This window comes from Rhodnius prolixus, unplaced genomic scaffold (assembly GCF_049639745.1).
Source record: "Rhodnius prolixus isolate KJV_2025 unplaced genomic scaffold, Rpr scaffold_3, whole genome shotgun sequence".
Classification (NCBI taxonomy): domain Eukaryota; kingdom Metazoa; phylum Arthropoda; class Insecta; order Hemiptera; family Reduviidae; genus Rhodnius; species Rhodnius prolixus.
This window is the reverse complement of record NW_027411603.1, coordinates 6,898,033-6,911,782: the sequence shown is the minus strand read 5'-3', so window position 1 is coordinate 6,911,782 and position 13,750 is coordinate 6,898,033. Positions and strand designations below refer to the sequence as shown.

Genomic DNA, 13,750 nt, shown 5'->3' with positions numbered 1-13,750 from the left:
AATTACTCATAAATAAAGAAATATTTATTTACTAGGAATTGTATATCAAGCTTTAAAAATATTATCTCATTATCTTACGAAAAGAAAAAGCTGTGTGCTTAATCTTTAACATAGCGCTGGACACTCTTATTCTTATCTTCATTGGGTAAGTTTAACCGTGTACATGACCGTGAGACAGTCGAAAGTAACACTGAGCCAAAATTTAGTATTACCTAATTGGTTTACTTACTGCAGTATCCCTCCCACTCTATCACCAATTTCACAAACATTCATCGATTGGAAATAATTTTTAGTTAAATATTCGTTTTATTTGAATACAAAAAACATTATAACGCTTTCTTAAGATGATTTTAATTTTTAAAATTTGTTTTTGTCCATTACTCTTATAAAATACGAAGAATTTCAAATAAAATATAATATACAAACACAATGATCTAGTGTGCAGGTGGAGTCAGTCCTCGTTACCATAGCAATGGAACCGTTAAACAACTCCGGTTCCAGCTCCAGCAATTTCTATTGGCTAGATTCAGTGAACGAAAAAATGGAACGAGTCCGGTTTCAAAAGGATTTAAATCACTCCGGATTCGACTCCACCAACTCCAGTGGATTTAACCAATGAAAATGCTAGAGCTGGGCCGGAGTCGTTTAACGGTTCCGTTGTCATGGTAACTACGACTGACTCCACCTGCACACTAGATCATTCTGTGTTTGTATATATTATATTTTATTTGAAATTCTTCGTATTTTATAAGAGTAATGGACAAAAACAAATTTTAAAAATTCAAATCATCTTAAGAAAGCGTTATAATGTTTTTTGTATTCCAATGAAACGAATATTTAACTAAAAAATATTTTTAATCGATGAATGTTTGTGAAATAGGTGTTAGAGTGGGAGGGATACTACACTAAGTAAACCAGTTAGGTAATACTAAATTTTGGCCCAGTTTTACTTTGACCGTCTAGCTGACATGTACACGTTCAAACTTACGCCAATGAAGATGAGAGTAAGTGTCCAGCGCTAAGTTTAAGATTAAGCACACAGCTTTTTCTTTTTGTAAAACAATAAGATAATATTTTAAAAGCTTGATATTCAATTCTTAGTAAATAAATATTATGAGTAATTATAATTTTGAAGGGTTAGAATTTTTATGGAATAATTTCCTACCCATTTCCGTTTCTCTACCTTGAATACTCTTGAAGTAAGTTAACTCCAGTCTTCTAGTGGTCAAGCTAGATAATGACAAAACTGCATTGCTTTAATTTATATTTGACTAGCCTATTTTTGTGTTAATTTTTGTATTACGTTGTTAATTTTATATTTATCAGAGCAATTGGAAATTAGGGATAGTACTCAATGTGTGTTAAAGAAATATAGTTTTGTTATTAACTGGGAAAGCTAACATTTAATGATATAATAATATAATAAATTGCGTGACATTTGTTCTTATGTTTAATCGTTCCAAACCTTCTGCTGCCTCATTTTCATTTTTATTTGCCTAAATTTTTTGGGGCGGGGCGGAATCACTTTTTTTAAAAATAGGGATTTGAATCAACTCGTTCCACCATCGGACTCGTTCCAATGGAACGAGTCCGCTCAAATAGCCCATCACTACTAGGCATATTAAGAAGAGAATGAAAGAAATTTTTAATTTAAATATTTCTATGAATTATTTGTTTTTATTCAATTTCTTATATACAATACTGCGCGGACCTGTTTTTATTTCGAATGTTGAGGCACACAAAGCTACTAGTATGCCACAAATATTTTTATAATAAAAATAATTAATAGGAATTAGATGAGAAGATGCACTTTAGTATGATGCGATGCGCCCACATTGTTGTTAGATAAGCAGTTTTAATTGTAGGAGTGACTTAAGCGGAAGTTTTTTTTTATTTGAAATGTATTTTTTGTTTATTCTTTCAAGCCTTGACACTTGGAGGGGGACTCGTATTTCCTTATTAGTAAGTTGGTAGATGTGTGGGTTTGTCACTGCGGTCATACTTTCTCGTCAGAACAGGAGACCTGCCCCCAGGTTTTCCCAACTGGTAGGTTCTCAGTTAAATTTCCTATGCAAAATTTAGTTGATACGCTGTTCTATATTTTAACTTAATTCTAAATAGTGTTAATATTTATTTGCATTTAATTCAACATGTCTTTCTAGTTAAAAATGTTCCTAATTCTTACTGGCAACTTATAATTCAGTATGTTTTCTTTTTTTAATGAAATAAAATTATGTAAAAATTCTCAAGAGTTTGTTAAAAGATTAGTGCCATGATGTTAAGTGCCTTACATAACGAGGAGTGGTTTGTGCCGTCCTATCCTTTTTCACCATTTGGCGATATGGAATCCGAAATCGCGGAATTGAGAACACTCACGAAAGTGACCAAGTTAAGACAGCAAATTGAATGCAGGCAAGAAGGAGCTTGGATGGTAGTAAGAGATATTCCTGATGAAAAATCGAAAAGTGGTACGAGAAAAGTTACAACGTATGGTCATGCTTCAAAGTCTGTTTCTAGATCATTTTCTCAGGACATTTCAGGGCAATTGATGTTTGACCTAGCAAATCCTACTAACGTAATAATAGAGCACCCACCTGAAAATCCAGAGGAAAAACAAGACTCTACTAATAAGTCTGTAGAAATAACAGAAGTTACTGATGAGCAGTGTCAAAAGAATGCAGAAACTACTACAACATTGCCCCAAATCCCTGTTAAGAAAACATCTGTTGTGACGTTTGGTAAAGGTAATTTAGTTTTAATCAATGATGAAGATTCAAATTTCCAGGTCACAGGTATAAGCAAGGGGAGAGTAGCTGATGCAGTTAGCACTTTAGAACGAGTTGCTCAAGAGAAAAATGTTAAAAATTTCTCAGAACAGGAGAAGAAGGTTAAAAAAGTAGGCTTCAGCAAAACAGAAGTTCATTTTGCACCCGATTCTGGAAGAGTTAAAATTGTAGAAACAGATGAAAAACCACCACCTACTCAGATTCTCAGGAGGAAAAAGAGAAATAGAATAAAAACAGCTAAATCTGATTTACCCAAATTATATTTTGGAAATTCTGAAGAAGACAACAAAGACTATTCAAAATTTACGCCCTGTCGGAAAGGAGTTTTTTCCGTTATCAGAGAACCTAGTCCATTACTAACTCTTTCGGCCACTGCTAATGTTACAAAGAAAAAAGATGATAAAAGTGACAATTATGGCTATGTTAAAAAGGTTTCTATATCCAGCACTCCTAATATAGAACCTAAGTGTGAAAATAAATCAAATTTAAGTTATTTAGGAAATGTAAGCCCAAAATTAAGTAAGCTGCTGCAGAATTCAAAAGATTTTCAAATTAAACAAAAGCAGGACATTAAGAGTGAGGAGCATCACGAAGGAGGACAACCTAAACAACTTATTTTTAAAAAAAGTGACCCTTCTGAAAAAGTTCACCACATGAATCTGAAAGTAGCTGGTGATAATGAGGTTAATAAACCACTAAAAATTGTGACACAAGTTTGTCTGGGAGCTGGTGGGGGAGAAGTCGAACATAAGTTTGTGATGAAGGGCAGTCACAATAAAACTGAACCAATCTACGTAAACAGAGAGATTACAGTAGAATTAACCAACAGAGATAATGCTAGTAAAACCGTAAGAGAAAAGACTCCGAAACCTAAACCTAGAACTACATTAGTAATATCCCCGCAAATCAGCGATGTTAAAAATACGAAATTAGTTAAACAGCCAGAAAAAGTCATTAAGAGAGTTATATCTAAACCTAAAGAAGTGCCTAGAAAAGAAAGTCCTCTCCTGAAACCGACAATTAAACAGTGCTCAAGAAGTCCATCGAATAAATTTGAAAAAAAATCTGTAAAATGTGAAATTAATACAATAAATTCAAAATTACAGAAATTGAACAAAACTGTTACAGTCAAACAGGAGAAATCAAGTACAGAAGTGAAAGTAAGGAAGACAAAGGAGCCTTTAAGAAGTTTCGAAAAAGTAAGCAATGGCTGGGTTGGCCACTGCATAACACCTATTAAAACATCATTGGAATCAACTCCAAGAGAAGCTCAAATCACTATCTCTTCAAAAATATTTTCAAACAAGCCAACTAGTTCTACAGTCCACTCCGGACGGACACAAGGTAGGCATCTTTTTGTTAGTTATATGAAACCTTATATTTGTGTATAAAGGAGTTTAAAATTCAAGTCAAAGATGTAAATACAGTTCTTTTATAAATAACAAAATTAAAACTAACCGTTGCTTTCGCTAAACCCTCCCTCTTAAGCCTTAATCTGCTTGACATGGACAACTAGCTCTAAAACTTTATGCATTTGCTGCCTCTTACCGTGTGCAATGATATTTGCAAGTACTGAGCTTAGTTTTCCGAAAGGGCAGTACGGGTTTGCGAACGGTAAGACAGACTCTGAATGGTTGAATGGCTCAGGCCCCTCAGAACAGTAGAAATAAATTATTTTATTGAAAAGCCACAATCTAAGTTTATGTTAACTAGTAGTTCCACTAATTCCATTCTAACCTCTAGTATGAGGAAGTAATAAAATATTTGTTGGTAATAAAAGAAAATCAAAATCCGTTAGAATTACACTAACTCTGTATTCTTTGACTTAACAGCACATAAATTGATCACAATGATCTACAGGGCTGCTGGATTTTATTTTTTTAAGGCTCAACAGCAATACATAAATTCTTGAAGCTAATTTGACAGTTATTTTGTTATTAATTCTTATTCAATTCTTAACTAATTTCTTGCTTACATTTTATTTTAATTTTTACAGAATCTAAAAGGAGTCACTCTACATCCGTTAATAAAAGTTTAACAAGATCTCGTCCTGAAGAAAAAACTACTAACAAATCTTCATTAACTGAAAATAAGCAATTTTCATTATCTAAAGAACATCTACGTTCAGCAAAATTAGTAAAAGAACTGGCGAATAAAGATAGACCAACAGCAAAAGAATCCATGTCAATAAAAAAATGTAGTAATGCTGTTAGTTGTCATCCAGAGAGGTCAAATTCTTCAAGAGTAATCACTTCACAGAATATAAGTAATCGATCGACACCAAGAGTGGGCGTTGTAAGACCTCGTATAGTCCATCAGTCAGAATCACGAAGCAAGGCTAGTTCTGTGGCTGTCAGAATTAGTGGACGCAGATCAGAACATTCTTCGCTTCTACGCCAGCGAAGGGATTCCGAACAATCAGATGACAGTGTCGTAAGAGCTGATGAGGAAGTCAGAGCGTATATGTTTAATACTCGGCATAAGGTAGAAATTACTGAGTTAGTGCGTCTACGCTATTGTACCTGCGGTGATGGAAAGTATTATTACTTAACGATGCCTTCAGATAACCAAATCTTCCGTACCCTAGTAAAATATTTGTATTGGTTAATGCCATTTGTAAATATGCTTATTCACAAGACTACATATATAAGGTAGTTAAGGAATCTGTTGTAATCAAGGAAAATGCTTTAATACCACATAATTGGCTTGAGTATGTATTAAAAGATAATGTGTAGTTTTTGTAGTTGGTGAACAGGATATAAACGCTTATTTGCAGATAAATATTCAGATATAAGTTCTTATTTCTATAGTGTTATTTTAAGCGTAAGTGCATTTTTTATAAATTATAAACTATTGACTCATAATGATTTTGCTGTTGTCATACTCTTAAGGAGTTCCTTAAGGATTACTCTGACAGGCTCGTATTTTTACTTTCTCTAAAACCTCGTAAAAGAAATTAATGAATTCGTGCTCATTTTCGACTTCGAGTTTTCTTTGAAAATATACGTTTTGAAAAAAAAGTAAAGTAATGCCTATTTTGTCAGGCGGGCTTTACTTCCAACTACCAATACCTGTCGTGGACGGAATATCCGTTTTGATGTCCCCTGAGTTCGAAAAAGTGCTTTTACAAATTGAGTGTGGGGCTAGTTGCAAATATGTGCGATTAGCATATCTTGAAAAACTAAAAAATTCAGATTGGGTTTATGAGTTAGGTGCCACTATTCCACCTCCAAAACAAAAACGTCATCAAACCTGTACAGTACAATAAGTTCAGAGCAAGAGTTATCTACCCTTATATCCCAAATTTCTGATATTAATATTTAGGAAACGCTCGATTCCCAAATAGAAATGAAAAGAATATTTGCCTTCCAGTTCTATGAGTTAAGATTTTAACTTAGTTTTAAAATCAGAATAAATTAATACTTCATTAACAAAAAAGGCAAAATCTAATATTTTAACTATTGACTCTTTAAATAATGATTTAAACCTAATATTTTCATATGCCAGTATATATTTATATATATAATTTTTCACCCTCTCATGATAGAAATACTTTTATGTTTGTAATAACAGTATGAAAATGAATTGTTTTAGTGAACCAGAAACATGGAAGAAATGACAGCCTCTTATACGGAAATTAGCGAAAGTGCTGGACACGAAGAAACAGTTACACCACGTCCAACAGTACTTGCGTTGCCAGGAAGCCAAGCTGATTTTCTCAACCAACTTGATGGAACTGTAACTAGACATGGTGATATGATTTCTTTTGTTGCCGGCGATTTGGAAGCTAAGATAAAATTGTCTAGCCCGCCGGCTACATCACGACAAGAACAATTCTTCGAACAAGTGACATTAGTAGAAGAATTAGAAGCTGAAGCCTGTGTACTTGCCGCTTCTGTTGATTCACTGGCCGAAGCTCTCTCTGAAACTTTACACGGCATTTCAGCGCTCACTGTCGACTGTCTTGAAACTTACAGAGATGTTGTGTGTAAAGCTTGCGATTCTATTGATAATAACATCAAAGCTATGTACCAGCTCATGGCGAAATGTGAAGAGATGTCAAAATCAATGCAACATGTCCATAAATTAGCCGCTCATATTAAAAATATTAAACATTTACTTGACATGTTTGAAGCCCTCCCAAGTTGAAATTATTTTCCAATATTTTTATTGGTGATGCTTCTTTACTAGTCTTTTTCTCATTAATAAGTTTTAAATATTTAATTTACTTTTTGAATAATTCGGTGTACATTCCTATTATGTCTTTGTACATTCCTATTTAGTACAAACTTAAGGCTCTTTTAACGCTAGTGGCATACAAAGATTTGTATGCAAATCTATGTAAATAATTCTTTTAATATAAACTTTATTAACAGTTATAACTAACGTTGCTTTTAAAGAATAAAAATCTAAGTCGTTTCAATCTATTTCTACTTTACTAATTGGTGAGAATCAGAAATGTAATTATTGTTAAAAATTTCAGAGAATCCAAAAAACAAGTATACCGTCTTCAACCTTTACTGTCGGAAAGTTCTTCGAAGAATTGCCTATGCTGGTTAATTTGTGCCTTGATAACTATTTTAACGATCTAAAGATACCACTCATCAAAAACTTCATCTTAGCTCGTTACGAAAATTTTCATTCCTACTTCTGTGGACATCCAAATCTTTCAAGATTCTATGCTTTCCTTCTTAATCCCTTTCAGTCTTATTTGAAGCGGCGCTTGCCACGCGATAGCCTTTCGGAATATAAATTTGAGTCTAGAAATAAATGAACTTAGAGAGATCCCACTGTGTGGGGTTTCTCGTCACACTTGATCAATTTACTTGTTGCAGAAGATCTCTTGCAGTTGTAAATTTAAACAGAAGTAATAATTTGGTTTTTGATTGTCAAATTTATTAAAGGTACCTTAACCGCAATTGCGGTACTTAGGTAGTTTGAATTTTCTCAAATAAGTTGTTGGTCCACTTCAATAATGGAGGAAAACAAATAGGTAAAATAAAAATAAAAAAAGCACTTTGAACATAGTTTATTAGCTACTTAGTACTACTGTACTGCTTTATTTTATTTAAATATGTTCGTTTAACAAAAATAAAAAAACCTTGAGCATCTCAAAAAACTTATAACTATAAAATTTGTGCAAAGTAATTCCTTAATAGCAAACTAGTACTTAAACGTATTAACTATTCATAATACTCTTTTAGGATACAAACAAACTTTCAGCAAACAATGCGAAATGAACTACATACATGCCAAGAAGAATGCATCGCTTAGAAGTAAAATTACAGCATAGAAAATTTCGTAGTTAACATACATTAACATATAGTAAATTATCTAAAGGAGAAAAGATAGAGAGGAATTAATTGTTTAAAGTTAACACTGGTAAGCAAACAAATGAAGCTTTTTTGTAGGTTTCATTCAATATAACAATCAATCTGTCTGGAAATTTAAATAGAAAGTAGGGCATTGATTTCTGCTCCTTACACACAGATAAATAACTAAAAAGAAGAATTCTCGGATTGCATGAAGCAGGCTACTGCTGGATTGGTTAAACAACTTAAGTCAAAGAATGTCTAGGGCAGCCAGGCTCCAGCGAGACCACGAAAAAGTTCTTAAATTGCATAAATTTGTTACATCTTTGTATTAAAAGAACAGGTAAGAAATTTTGCCTTAGTCGTTCTCCCTCGATTAATTCCCAGTATTGTGTGTGTATCTCGGGTTCGATGGGTGGATGCTTAAGGCGCTCCCTTCAATCATCTAAGAACTTCGTAATCCCTGAAGGTTACCACAAAGCACATAGACTAACTCATTCGTGTTAACCATGGTGACGTTAAGCAGTTTTAAATGAATTTGCCATTTTGCCTCCATCAAAATCATTCACTAAATAGTTAATGTAAGTAAATAGAGAAAAAATTAAGCCTATAACTTTACATCTTCTGTTTTCTGGCATGCAGTCTATAAAAAATAACTATTATTTTGATAATTACAATCATATCTGCTGAGTAAGTATAATTCCATTAGCATCAATGGCAATGAGTGTGGCGGCTTTGTTCTGATATGTCCTGGGCAATACAAGATGCTTGCACAATGCTTTCATACCAACCTCCCAACTCTTTAATACAGCTCCACAAACTCCACGAACTTGGACAACCTTTAGGCCAGCATCACTTGTTACAATGCTCCTAGAAAAACGAACAGTATTTTTAATATATTATTGAAACTGGTTAGAATTTAGCCATTTTGATAAAACTGGAGCCCACTTGGATTAATATCAATAAAATTGCCAATATATTGATCTATTAACCTGATACTATCGTAATAAATTGAAGAAGGCAGTTTCTTTTCATCGTTAAACCATTTATGATGTGCAAGTATTGCAGCACATGCGTACGTAAGGTGTGTGAGATCATCTTCAGTATATTTAGCTCTTATCAATGGTTTTACTAAGACAATTTCAGTTGGATTATTAGGACGTACTTCCAGCATTGGTAATAAATGTATGTTCTCTTTCCGTATACTTTTAATCGCATTGCTTTGACCAGTGGTAAATACAAGATTGGTGTAATCAAAGCCACGTGACATTATGCCCGTTTCTGTATGACCTAAGTTGAACATATGTCCAACCTCATGACAAACTGAACCCAAAGTTGTGCTGTAGCATCCTCCAAAAGTGCCTCTGTAAAAATAAAATAATATGAACAGATACAGTTAGAGCATTTGAGGGGGAAGCAGGTAAAATTGTCTTTACTTCCTTAATTTACATAGATATCTCAAACTGCAGTATTCACCGCAACATGAAAACAAATGTGATGTTTGTATATAACCCCTGGGTGCAACAAAATAAAATCTATTTGGGACATCTATTTAGTAACTCTCTCACTCTCTCTCTATCCATATATATATATTAATGGGCGATTAAAGACGATATAATCTGTACACAAGCGTAGCAGCGAAAGGAAGCAGATAATTTATTTCCAAATTTATTTAGCTTTTCAGTCAGTGCATATTACATAGAAAGAATCTAATGTACTGATAATTTTCAAAATTATTAGTTTTCCTACCTGTAATAACTGTTGTCTAAAAGATTTGGGTCAATCTTGGTCTCATTTGTGAAGCAAGATACCACCTGCTCCAGAGATGTGGGCCAAGTATGCAGGCATCCTGTTCCTACAAGTGCTAAGCCACCTCCAGCCAGAGCAGGATCTCCAATCACTTTGTTTCCATCCCAGAGGGTACAAGATAAAAATGCCAAAAATTTCTTATTTTCACTACCCAATTCTGAAAGCATCAATTCCCTTCCGAAATATTCCCATAACTTTGTCTGATCCCATCTTCTAGCATCCGCCATAGACAATTTACTGTGAAAAATCCGACATAATGGTGCAGTATCAAACAAATCATTTTCAATTTGAAAAGACTTTTTTGTAAAACCATTTTCCTTCAGTTTTTCTCCAAATATACATTGTATTAGTTGAACACCTAGACCAATTTTCAAGCATGCGTTTTCAACAGAATTATCACTTCCTATAGGTGACTGAAATCTTCCATCATGACCATCACATATTAAATAAACAGGAATTATATACAGTTCCGTTGAATGGTGTCTGAATACAATGGTGAGAGTTTTGTTAGCGTTTTTGTAATTTAAGCGGATATTGTTTGTTCCTGGTGATAGAGAAACAAGGCACTTAAATATTCCTTTATGCACTTGCCATTCTGATTGGTTATTATTACTATTCAAAAACGAAATTATTTTTCCAAATGCAGATACATTAATGATACCTTGTTCAGTGATAGCACCTTTTATGATAATTAATCTATAATTAATAGCTTCATTTTCTTCCCAATTGTAAACTACAATTTCAGGCATTTTGTGCTTTTATTTTTAAAAATAATAAAAGACCTACCCAATAAATTCAAGCATGTCTGTGTCCAATATTCCATGTTCTTGTATGCCTCAGTTTAGACTGTATTTGCATGTTTATATTCGGCATTTGAAGCACAATTTCACTCTTCAGCAGCATTGTAGGTCAATTTTTACAATAACACATTTACATTTGATTACACCAATCATTTAATGAAGTACCAGATAAAGTTGGTAGAAGACGAGCACGATTGGAAGAAAACTATAAATTTCCCTCATTTAACGATTTTTCCTTTACATTATTGTTAAGTGTTAATAATATACAAGTATTAAATGAGACGAAAATCATTTGTTGGAACCAATGTAAAAATAGATAAACCCGTTGTATGATAATGAAAGTTATTCTTTTGAACCAAGGGGGCCGCACTTTTCAATTTAAACTACAATAAAAAAAAGGAAAATTCCTATTTTTTTAGGCGAAACGTAATGTCAAACCAACTTTCAAATTAGGTAGAAATAAGCTCATTCTTTATTATTAACTTTTTCCAGAAATAAAAGGTAGTTAACGCGAACTGGAGAACTGGGGCTCACCAACTTACCAATCCGCACTCAAAACCACTGCAGGAGAATAAAAAACTTCTTTTTTTTTTTTAAATTTACCGATCGTCATAGATACCCTAATAAGAAGTAAGACAAGATTTTTTAAAAAACTTCTACTTTTAAGGGATGAATAAAATTACAATAAATCATCTTTTATATCAATTAAGCTTGTTAAATCAACATATGACGATTAACATATGTAAAGTAAGAGCATGCACTACATTACAGTAACTTTAATCAAAATTTTGAACAATGGTCATTGAATAATAACAATTTCATTACAAAACATATTTTTCTAGGATGCTTTCAATGTTCATTATAAAATCAGTGGCGTGGATATTTAAGAGAATCCTTCCAATAAGTGCTTTCTTGCTTGCTTCAATTTTATGGCATTGGGCATTTGAAGAGAACGCATTCTACAGACATAGACGATGTCATCATTTAAGAAATATTAAACAAATGGAAGATGAAATTAACAGTTATCTCGTTTCATTGGCTTCAGAATCTTCCTTATCTATTCCTCCTACTAAAAAAAAACAAATAACAAAACGAAGTAGAGGTACAGACGCTTTGTAAAATAGCATGCTTTCATTCACTACATAAACAAAAGCTTTCAAAATAAAATCAATAAAAGATTTCAGTCAAAACACCCTAAGAACAATATAATTTGTGTAAATAAACGAAAGAAGAGTGTTAAGAAAATCAAAAATTATTAAGTTATTAAAGTAAATCTTAATAAGGTGAGGTTTATTATTTACGAGCTACCTTACATTTCTAATAAATCAATTTAATTATTTTTAAAACAAAAAATTGCAGAATTTAAAGATTTATCTACAGCATTTGACCAACATCTTTTTTTGTCATGATTTGCGCGAAAGCATCTAAAACCCTTAACTCTATGAATAGTCGAGATTTTTTGAAATTTGTTGACTTCGGAAAGAATTCTGAGTTTCAAAACTTATGTTTATTACTTCTGCTTGAATAACTTGGTGTTTTCACCAGATGTTTCAAGCGCATTCTATACGGGAGTTCTACAAACTATTAGTCTTCACTTAATGTATTTTTTTTTTTTTTTTAATGGACACTGTGCGTTGCTATTAATCAGTTACTATTTTATAGTAAATGTGTATTTTAATTTTCTGTTTGACTGTGACCAGTAGCCTCGGAGGAAGTCATTTAAGGAAAAATAAACCTGTAACACCTCTGTATCATACAGATCACCACACATCCGTGACTAAAGAAAGCCGATTTAAAAAAACCGGTATTCAAAACATAAGAAGAAAAGATGAACAATATAACAATAAATATAAAAATAATAATTGTAGAAGTCATCTTAAAAAGTACTGTACTATGTTTAAGCTTCAAGAAGACCTTAACATTATCACATCATGGGCCACAAGCAATTAGCTTACTCTGAATGTAGAAAAGACCAAAGCAATTGTTATTAGCTCCAACTCTCTCCTTAAATCATTGGCTCCTTTTCCTAATCTTTTCCTCTACAATATCCCAATAAAATATTGTTCCTCTGTGAAAAACCTTGGTATCACTTTTGACCAAAACCTATCCTGGAAAAACCATGTTTCCCAAATCTCTCGTCGTTCCATCCGTATCCTAAAGCAGTTTAATAGTTCCCGGCACCTTTTTCCAATTAACACCTGGCAACTCCTAGTTTCCTCTCTTATTTTCCCCCATCTCGACTATGGTTACTTACTATATGGCCGGTCTTTCTGGTGATATCGAAGCTAAGCTCAAGCGCCTCATGAACTGCTTTATAAGATTTATTTTCAGCATTTCCAGTGACTCCTGCATTTCGCACTGCTACGATGAGTTGAAGTGGCTTTTTCCTGTCTATCGCCGCCAGTATTTTTTGGTTTCTTTCCTTTTTCAAGTCATCCAGTATCAAAGGCCATCCTATATTTTTCAACTCTTTAAGTTTAAATCCTCGATCCATTCCCGTATCATCTGCTCTCTATATTCCCTCACACCGTACCTCATCCTTTAATAAATCCTTCCTTATACGTGCTACCTCTCTCTGGAACTCCTTGCCATCATCTGTCCGCCATGCTCCTACTAGTATGCCCACCACTTTCCATTCTTAAAAGAATATGTTACTATTTAAATATTACTATTTTTAATTTTAATTACTAATTCAATTTTTATTGCAGTTATTGTTTCTTTACTACTTGCCTAATTAACAAGGTGGATTGCATCCATTTTTGTTTAGATTATACGATGTTGTGTTTGTATGTATGTATGGTTACAGAAATAATAAAGCGTGACATGAAGAAGAGGTCAAAGGAAGCACTTAACCACGCTCGCTGGCCGAATAATGAATGATAAAGGCCAAATAATGATAGTGGCTACTTATTGAAAAGGAGGTCTTCTACAATTTTGACTGTAGCATTTTGTCCATGAAAATAAACGCAATGAAGACTCTTCCTTTCATTTATTTATGGCAAAAAAAAACAATGTTTTGTGATAATTAAACAAAAAGTTATTA

The 13,750-nt window shown here is 33.1% G+C and overlaps 3 protein-coding genes and 1 long non-coding RNA gene across 4 annotated transcripts; 3 read left to right on the top strand and 1 right to left on the bottom strand.

Moving 5' to 3' along the window:
• The first annotated feature begins 2,208 nt into the window (after window positions 1-2,208).
• On the top strand, window positions 2,209-7,213 carry LOC141452476 (uncharacterized). The gene is made up of 3 exons (XM_074124665.1): window positions 2,209-4,130; window positions 4,783-5,270; window positions 6,381-7,213. Exons 1-3 carry the CDS (start codon window positions 2,273-2,275, stop codon window positions 6,381-6,383), a joined length of 2,349 nt encoding a protein of 782 aa, XP_073980766.1. The 5' UTR covers window positions 2,209-2,272; the 3' UTR covers window positions 6,384-7,213.
• BORCS6 (BLOC-1 related complex subunit 6) lies at window positions 6,393-6,935 on the top strand. The gene has a single exon (XM_074124132.1). The coding sequence runs from the start codon at window positions 6,393-6,395 to the stop codon at window positions 6,933-6,935; it is 543 nt and encodes a 180-aa protein (XP_073980233.1).
• A 587-nt stretch (window positions 7,214-7,800) lies between the features above and the next one.
• LOC141452477 (uncharacterized) lies at window positions 7,801-10,889 on the bottom strand. The gene is made up of 3 exons (XM_074124666.1): window positions 9,848-10,889; window positions 9,091-9,462; window positions 7,801-8,968 (listed from the first exon to the last, which is right to left on the bottom strand). The coding sequence occupies exons 1-3, from the start codon at window positions 10,654-10,656 to the stop codon at window positions 8,776-8,778; spliced, it is 1,374 nt and encodes a 457-aa protein (XP_073980767.1). The 5' UTR covers window positions 10,657-10,889; the 3' UTR covers window positions 7,801-8,775.
• A 509-nt stretch (window positions 10,890-11,398) lies between these two features.
• Window positions 11,399-13,750, top strand: LOC141452486 (uncharacterized). The gene is made up of 2 exons (XR_012457425.1): window positions 11,399-11,990; window positions 13,514-13,750. It is a non-coding gene; the product is annotated as an uncharacterized lncRNA (long non-coding RNA).

Bases quoted from the DNA above. Each gene is read 5' to 3' on its own strand.
- LOC141452476 (XM_074124665.1), top strand. From the start codon at position 2,273: ATGATGTTAAGTGCCTTACATAACGAGGAGTGGTTTGTGCCGTCCTAT. The intron at 4,131-4,782 runs GTAGGCATCTTT...TAATTTTTACAG, and splicing joins CCACTCCGGACGGACACAAG to AATCTAAAAGGAGTCACTCT.
- BORCS6 (XM_074124132.1), top strand. From the start codon at position 6,393: ATGGAAGAAATGACAGCCTCTTATACGGAAATTAGCGAAAGTGCTGGA.
- LOC141452477 (XM_074124666.1), bottom strand. From the start codon at position 10,656: ATGCCTGAAATTGTAGTTTACAATTGGGAAGAAAATGAAGCTATTAAT. The intron at 9,463-9,847 runs GTAGGAAAACTA...TTATTTTTACAG, and splicing joins TTAGACAACAGTTATTACAG to AGGCACTTTTGGAGGATGCT. The intron at 8,969-9,090 runs GTTAATAGATCA...TCGTTTTTCTAG, and splicing joins ATTTATTACGATAGTATCAG to GAGCATTGTAACAAGTGATG.